The following is an 8,085-nucleotide window of genomic DNA, read 5'->3' as shown; positions in this document are numbered from 1 at the left end:
GGTGGGCGTCTGACCATTCGGCCGTGACCGGGCAGGTCGCCCCGTCTCGTTCACGAGCACAGGCCGTCCTCGGACAACCGTCCTCATCCGCCGTTTCTCTCTTCAGTCGGACTTTGGAGTCTTGTTTTATGCCTTTGGTGTGATTAATAAACTGGCTCTTCGAGAACCGACCTGAAGACTGAGTTTCCGTGAGGTGATGGGGAGCCGGAAGCCGCGGTGGGAGAGGGTTGCCCGGCCCGCGGTGTCGGAGTCCCTGGGTTCAAAGGAAACACCCGCCCACTTGCTGGAAACCCTCCTCGGCTCTCGCCGGACGCCCGTAGCCCCTCCCCCTCTCGCACATTCGCGCTGAGGAACCCTGCGCAGGCGGGGCCGGTCCCGGAAGTGATCCCTGGAGGCGGCACCGGAAGTGACGTGCCCGCGGAGTGGTGAGTGTGGGTAGCGTCCGGGCACCCGTGGGAGAGGGTAGGGCACAGGCGTGGGACCGAGAGCGCCCTCGAGTCCCTGGCCCAGGCTTCCTGCTTCCCTTTAGCCCGCGTGGGCGCGCTCCGGCAGCCCGGAGAAGCCCTCGGGCCGAGGTCCTCGCGGGTGTTGTTCTGTACTTGCGGTGGTGCGGTCGCACAGAACAGTGTGAGCGTGAACACGGGTGTAGAGTTCTGCAGAAGCAGCGTCCTGCTCTGAGGGCAGCTTGGGGCAGGCTGGACCTCTCAGACTCGTCCTGGTCTGGCACCGCGGTCCGTCAGGAGGGGGCTTCCTTCTGTAGAGGACCCTTCTCGAGACACGAGCGGAAAGGAGAACACGCTTTTAAATGATAGTTCTCAGGCACATAGATTTTAGCAGCGGAAACGTGTCCAGAGTTAAGAAACACAACATTGATTCTTTAAAAATGACCTTTGCCTTGGTGCCCTGGACGGTGGTCGTGTGTGTGTCCTGCATTTGAAGAACACTGCTGTGAATCACTGGTGCAGTGAGAATACTACGTGAAGTGGGCAAGTGACAGCCTCACTTGAGTCTCAGCCTCCACTGCTTTAAAATGGGCGTGCAAAATGTAAGGGTCCGAAATCCTGGCACGGTCTCTTGAGGACAATTTAAGGAGGGTGTAAAGGCCCCCATTTGAAGGGGAGCATTCAGGGAAACGGCAGAGTTGATGTTTTTATCTGGAGCTGGTGACAATGGCGTTGCTGCCGCTCCTGGACGCCCGCAGGGTAAGGAGAAGGACCAGGACAGAGGAGTGTAGACATGGCCTCCTTGGCTGGTGGTGCAGCCTTCAGTCGATATCCAGCTCTTGCTACTCCATCCAGCCATTGCCCAACAGCAAGGCAACTGAGGGTGGTCCTGCAGGGTATTCTCTTGAAACAGAGCAGGGTGGGAAAGGAGTCTAGAAAAGTAAATGGAGAAAGTCCAGTATGCGGTGTTACCTCTCATAGGGTTGTAAGAAACAGATGGGTTTGTTTTGGCGTGGGGGCAGGGGGTTGTCCTCAAGACTTATGGGCTCTCAGTTCCCTGGCCACAGAGGGAGCCTAGGCTTCTGGCAATGAGAGCCCAGAATTCTAACCACTAGGCCACCAGGGAACTCCTTCCAAGTGGCATATGGGCTAAGAGGGCCTGACTCGTGTGGAAAGTGGTGAGTGAGGAGTGAGGTGAGAGCTTCCTCCGTGGGCTCATTTATTTCAGAAACGTACATCAGGATTTTTTTGGCCCAGGCGCCCACACTTCTTTAGTTTCAATTTCATGTTCAGGTTTAAACCAGATGTCTTATTTTACCAGTTTGCCTTTTGTGAAGGAGTCATGATACCTTCAAGGCTTTTCTCAGCGAGACCCCAAGTGGTGTTGGAGGGTGTGGGGTGCTGGATGCTACCAGCCCGCATGGTCCATGGGCCCAGCCGCCGCCTTCTGCTGCGCGCTTCTCCCAGACTGCTCTCAGTCAGCTGTGCGGACTGCACCAAGCACCAGGAACCACCGAGGAAGCAGCCACTCTCGGAGAAAAAACTGGTGAGACTTCTAGAAACCCTGAAGGGATTTGCCTCCAGTTTCCTCATTGGAAGTCACAGGGTGTTGTTTTGAGCTCCCATTATCTTGTCTTCATTTATCCTTGAAGATGAGGACATGAGATGAAGGCCTGTGGATACCAAGTACCATGCTGGCCAAAACTGTGGTGGCCCCAAGGTGGTGCCCAGTGTGGTAGAAGTGATGACCCTTCTGGGTATTCTCTGCCTTCACCAGGAGGGTGCCCAGACTCCTGTATCACTAGCCTGTGTGTCTGAGATAAGTATTATATATATTCTTAAATGCATGGAGAAGGGAACGGCTTACCCACTCCAGTATTCTTGCCTGGAGAATTCCATGGACAGGGGAGCCTAGCAGGCTACAGTCCATGGGGTCACAAAAGTCAGATACAACTGCGTGACTAACACTTTCACTTATCACTTTCATATTCTTAAATATGTGTGAATAGTTCTTAATTTATAACATTGGAGAGGGGGTACATAGACGTTTAGTTTTATAGTTCTCAAAGTCTTACACTTTTTTTGTTCTTCTGTTTACCAAAACCTATTTAAAATATGAATGATCTTTAATCAAATTGAAGAATGTACATGTTTAAGACCACTTTGTTTTCTCCTAAGTAGGGGGTTCCACATGAGGCTCATTAGGGCAGAGAGTACTTCCTGTGGGGAAATTACTTTGGCAGTCAGTAAGTGTACTCAGATGTATCAGGTTTCCAATGGTTATGTCTCCTCCCTGGAATGTAAGCGTTGATTCTGAGCTTTATCTTCTGTTCAGTGCTCATCAGTTGTGCTTTCTTCCCATCAGGTTGCTTTCCCTCGTGTTCAAAATTATACATTGTGTTTTTGAATAGTAATTCATGGTTTTTCCATGTGGTGGTGCCAGAGCATCTTAAAATATTTGTGTGTTTTCCTTTTTTAAAAAAAGATCTGCTTATGGAAATGCAGATGCCTTGGTCCCCACGGAGGGGCTGTGTGGGCGGCCACATCTGCCTGTGCGCTCCTGTGGGAAGCAGGCAGGCTTCTTGGGACAGGGCAGCTGGTCTGGGGTGGTAGCCCCAACTTGCACCCTGGCACCTCGGGCAGCTGGACATCTTGTGCCAGTGAACATTTATTAAACATTAGCCTGGTCGGTTAGTTCTAATTCTTGAGGTCGGTTGTAGCTCCCTTAGGGACCTGGAGAAGAACTTGCTCACAGATTGGAGCTCGGTTTGCATCACCACATTTAAAAATGTGGACCTACTCAGTTGGCCAGAGACTTCTGCCCTTAGCGGGAAGCCTGGCAATGGCCCAGGGACCGTCGCTCTCAGTGTCTCGTGCTAAGGAACAGAAACTTCGTTAGTAAAGGTCTGTTATTTCAGTAGTGTGTTTCTATTTGAAAAAAATCTGGGAAGATGCTTTATTTAAGGAGTGTCTCCTGTGCTGTGCTGTATTTAGGTCGTTAGTGTTGTTTGTTTCTGGGGCATGTATTCCACGCTGACCACTCTTTACATCTGCGTCGTGGATTTACATTTGCCTACAAATAGCAGTGACTTCCGGGAACTCTTTCTTATATTTGCATTTTAGGAGAGATTAACAATGTTAGTATCATTAGCATCTAATTTTAAAGCTCTTCCTAGGTAGAAAAGGTACCTTTCAAATGGCTGCTTGGTCCTTGGAAGGACTGCGGAGTTAATAACAATCAGGGCACCCTGTGCTCTCTGCAGAAACGGCATTTTGTGGATCATCGCCGAGTGCTCATCCGAGGGGGACGCGGAGGCAATGGGGTGAGCTGCTTTCACAGTGAACCCCGGAAGGAGTTTGGAGGCCCTGACGGTGGTGATGGAGGCAACGGGGGCCATGTCATCCTGAGAGGCAGGTGCCCTTGGGCAGCTGGGGAACTTCACTTTTGTCTGTCATCTCTGGATGGGGAGTTTGCACCTTCTTGCCCTAACAGGAATTTGAATTCAAAACCGATGTGTGGACATCATTTTATTAAATTACGTGGATGTTTACATTTAGATATTTTACCCCAAACCAACTTTCAAACCAGCTTTGATAGTTTGTTGTTTAAGACTATCAGAGAATCTAACATTCTGGTACCATATGTCCAAGGGTTAAATCTGTTACTGTTACTATCTCAGTCAAGTGCTAAAAGGGTGTTGATCGCCCCTAAACACATGGAGCACAAAGGCCTAGCAAACCAGTCCACTTGGAGTTAGTAGCCATTCACAGCATAATAATAAAGTACAGCTATTTTCAAATCACAGTGATATTGTGGGTAGTTGTGAATTTTTTGGAAACTGTAGTATCTTTTAAAGGAAAATAAGAATTTAGCTTTTTCAAAAAGTCTCATTGCTGGTTTGGTAACTTTTGCCATGACTTCATCCCGTGTGCATTCTTAATCTGAATAAGAGAAACTTTACGAAATGAGACGGGTCTGCCTTTAACACAGAGGGCGGTGACGCTTCCCGCTTTGACTTCCAGTTGACCAGCAGGTCAAGTCTCTGTCCTCTGTCCTGTCGCAGTACCAAGGGTTTGACGGCGAGGACGGCGGCAGGAAGAACTGCTTTGGGCGGAATGGCGCTGTCCTCTACATTCGGGTAGGCCAGGCGTGGAGTCCCCTGTCCACCCTGTGGGCCGTCGGGTTCCCAGGTCCTGCGAGTGGTCCAGAGGGGCCTGTCTTCCACAGAGCAACCCCAGTCGGGGACTCAGTGTCAATTTCATACCATATGCACCTGTGACCTGTTCACAGTCCTGAGACGATTCTGCCTTCCAGCGAGCGGACCCACAGGTCCGCAGTCCCTATCTGCAGCCCCGCAAGCCTCCCCTGCCCTACCCCCTGGGGCATCTCCGTGTGAGCAGTGGGTTCACGCCCTCAGCATCGCTCTCATTCGCAGATGCTCTGCTCACCCTGATGCTATAGAAGTGCTACTGGGAGAAGCCATTGTGCAGCCTGCCCCACAGAACCCTGAGGGCCCTCCTCCCTCTGGGAGCTTGAACTACCCCCTTCTCTGGAACCCCTAAAAACGCTTTGTTGTGTTTCAGGTCCCCGTGGGCACTTTGGTGAAGGAGGGAAATGAAGTCCTGGCTGACCTCTCGCGCCCAGGAGACGAGTTCATTGCAGCAGTGGGCGGGGCAGGGGGGAAGGGTAACCGCTTCTTCCTGGCTAACGACAACCGTGCACCCACGACTTGCACCCCCGGACAGCCAGGCCAGGAGCGCGTCCTCTTTCTGGAGCTCAAGACGGTGGCACATGCTGGACTGGTGGGTGTTTGTGCATCATGGCGGCTGAGCAGCCCGCTTTCTCCTATCAGGTCCTCTTGGCTTCATTAGGAGCCCTGTTCTTGCTTGTCCCCTGTTCCCAACCTGAGACTCTGTGACCCAACCAGGTACAGACTCTGTGGTGATAGTCTTCACTGTCTTCCAGGTTGGGTTCCCCAACGCCGGGAAGTCCTCGCTTCTCCGGGCCATTTCAAACGCAAGGCCCGCTGTGGCCTCCTACCCATTCACGACCCTGAACCCCCACGTGGGGATTGTTCACTACGAGGACCACCAGCAGATAGCAGGTAGGATCTCTCAGAGGATTGGGTGATGGTGGAGTTCAGAGCCATGCTTGTGTAACCTACATGCAGCCTTGTTTTTCTTCATTTAAAAATTATAGTTCTTTATCAAAATCGGTTTAGATTTGCTTCCCACCCCCTCCCCCAGGCATCTGTTAGTGGCAGTTCGGGAATTTGAGTTTAAATTTCAAACCTGAGGAAATTACTCCTTTTCACCGCCTCTATTCTTCTTTTCCATCTACGGGGAATTCGGCAGCATCAGTCATGTGGACAACATGTGATTTTAAAAGCTTTCCCTGTACCATTTTGAGAAAGAAAACTTTTTCCAGAAGATAATGTACCCATTAAAAATAGTAAGCCTGCTGGCAACGTGGTTTGTATAGCACTTTATATTTGCAGAGGACTCTATCATAATTTCTATCGGTAATCAAATTATTAATAGATTACAGGAAGCCGTTTTCCCCTTTTTTGAATCACTTTTGAAGCCAGAGAGATTGGAATGTGTTAAGTAGTTCTTATTAGACTGATCTGTCATCATGCCTGTCACCCAAATATTTCAAAGCATTAGCAAGACTGGAAGCTGCAGTGCCTCAGATGGAATCGGCCTGGTGAATCAGCAAGGCGGAAAATTGAACGACTTCACTCATGAGATACTTTTTGGAAGGAAAGTCTCAGTGCCCAGAGGCCCCGGGCTCCCCTCCTGACTGTCTGCTTGTCTCTCCACAGTGGCTGACATCCCCGGCATCATCCGGGGTGCCCACCAAAACCGGGGCCTGGGCCTGGCCTTCCTTAGGCACATCGAGCGCTGCCCCTTCCTCCTGTTCCTGGTGGACCTTTCAGTGCCAGAGCCCTGGACACAGCTGGACGACCTGAAGTATGAGCTGGAGCAATACGACGAAGGCCTGTCCAAGAGACCCTACGCTGTCGTGGCAAACAAGATCGACCTCCCGCAGGCCAGGGCCCGGCTGCCCCAGCTGCAGGCCCGTCTGGGCCAGGAGGCCATCGCCCTGTCGGCAGCCACCGGGGAAAACCTGGAGGAGCTGCTGCTGCGTCTGAAGGAACTGCACGACCGCCATGTGGCCACCGAGCTAGAGCACGGCCGCCAGCCGCTGCGGTGGTAGCAGAGGAGGCCGCACCTGGCAGGCCAGCTGCAACTGGAGATGAGGAAGGAGCCCCAGGGAATTGGGAGGCCTTGGTGCAGGGGCCTTCCTGCCAACCTGGGACTCCCAGCCAACACACCCCCTGCCTTGGGACAGGACCCCTTGGGCAGCGAACGCTCCTGCCCCTGCCAGTCTCTCCCCAGTGCTTCCACACCCGCCTGCGTGTGAGTGACATGCTGCAATGGGCTCATCTGTGTTAATTGGCCCCTAATTATTAATAGCAGGGATTACATGCTGGCTGACGTCACCAGATGGGACGTGGACAGGAGCCAGCATCAGCAGCGCTGACTCGCGGGTGGTGGCAGCTGAGGCAGAGGTGGGCCTCTGATTCCACAGCTTTTGGCACCCTTTCACAGGGATGCTCCGTCTGCTGCGTGAGGCAGGGGGTGAGGAAGCTTTTGCAGGTGCCCAGCTGTGAAGAAACAGGGCATCAGTGAGGGTGATGCCCGCTCTGTCATCCCAGACGGTGCTGTGCTCTGTGGAAGCTGAGCTTCACGACTGAATGCTCCCAATATCCGACCTGGGCCTCATGGTGGGTTATTAACTGCAGGCTGCAGGCAGGGTGTCGGCAGCCTGAGCCCCAGGATGGTCAGGGACAGGTCTGTGTTGCTAGGTGTCACTGGCAGCTTTACCCACACCTCAGGGTCCCCCAACTGCAGATGCCCTGATGAGGACAAGCCCACACATCGAGCAAGGGGTGGGTCCACACATCTGTTTCCCCCAGCTAAAGTGTGATGCTCCTGACATGTCCCTGAGGGGTGAGGGAGGGGCAGAGGAACAGGCCCTCTAGGAGTTGGCCTCAGGGTCTCAAGGCATCTGAGCCTCTGGATCACTGAAACCCACATCGTTTCTGCATGATGGGGGCTGGGCAGACCTCAAACAATAAGCCAGCACCTCAGCTTTCAGGAGCAATTCCATTTTGATCTAACATCAAATCTGCGACAAGAACAAGAGTTCTTTACCCGAAGCTTTATTTTAATGTCTTGTAATTTCAGAGATCCTTGTGTTCTGGAAACCAGAGATGGGTTTTGCATCTGTTTGTTCTTTCAGGCCACCACAAAGAGTAAAAGCCAGGTCTGAGTAGCATTTAATTATCAACAGCCTTTCATCTTGCTCACAGGGCCCCCGCCACGCTCACTCTTCAGAGGCGGACACGCTCAAGATGCCCGTGTAGCTGACCCACCAGGGACCCCACTGCAGGGGCAGGGGCTCGTCCAGTTCTCGCTGTGTCCCCCAGAGCCTCAGGACCTGACCATCAGGGGCACCAGTACATTTGTGGAACGAGCAAGTGTGTGGTGGCAGATATCCAGTGCTTGTAGGTTGCTTTTAAAGACATTTAAAAGATCAGGTGGACCCCAAGCCACAGCCCCCGTCCCAGCTCCC

General features: G+C 52.4%; 1 protein-coding gene across 2 annotated transcripts; it reads left to right on the top strand.

Moving 5' to 3' along the window:
• Positions 1-1,769: 1,769 nt before the first annotated feature.
• Positions 1,770-6,775, top strand: MTG2 (mitochondrial ribosome associated GTPase 2). 2 transcript variants are annotated; one of them, XM_052650944.1, is made up of 6 exons: positions 1,770-1,989; positions 3,707-3,854; positions 4,467-4,582; positions 5,028-5,246; positions 5,410-5,548; positions 6,269-6,775. In XM_052650944.1, exons 1-6 carry the CDS (start codon positions 1,786-1,788, stop codon positions 6,661-6,663), a joined length of 1,221 nt encoding a protein of 406 aa, XP_052506904.1. In that variant the 5' UTR covers positions 1,770-1,785; the 3' UTR covers positions 6,664-6,775. The 2 variants fall into 2 exon arrangements, with proteins under 2 accessions (XP_052506904.1, XP_052506905.1); XM_052650945.1 differs by lacking the exon at positions 5,028-5,246.
• The last annotated feature ends 1,310 nt before the right edge of the window (positions 6,776-8,085 follow it).

This window comes from Budorcas taxicolor, chromosome 13, assembly GCF_023091745.1.
Source record: "Budorcas taxicolor isolate Tak-1 chromosome 13, Takin1.1, whole genome shotgun sequence".
NCBI classification, from domain to species: domain Eukaryota; kingdom Metazoa; phylum Chordata; class Mammalia; order Artiodactyla; family Bovidae; genus Budorcas; species Budorcas taxicolor.
The sequence above is the reverse complement of the archived record's forward strand: the minus strand, read 5'-3'. Positions and strand labels throughout refer to the sequence as shown.

Excerpts from the sequence above, each read along its gene's own strand:
- MTG2 (XM_052650944.1), top strand. The coding sequence starts at position 1,786 with ATGATACCTTCAAGGCTTTTCTCAGCGAGACCCCAAGTGGTGTTGGAG. Across the intron at positions 4,583-5,027 it reads GCGCTGTCCTCTACATTCGG|GTCCCCGTGGGCACTTTGGT; the intron begins GTAGGCCAGGCG and ends GTTGTGTTTCAG. Across the intron at positions 5,549-6,268 it reads GGACCACCAGCAGATAGCAG|TGGCTGACATCCCCGGCATC; the intron begins GTAGGATCTCTC and ends GTCTCTCCACAG.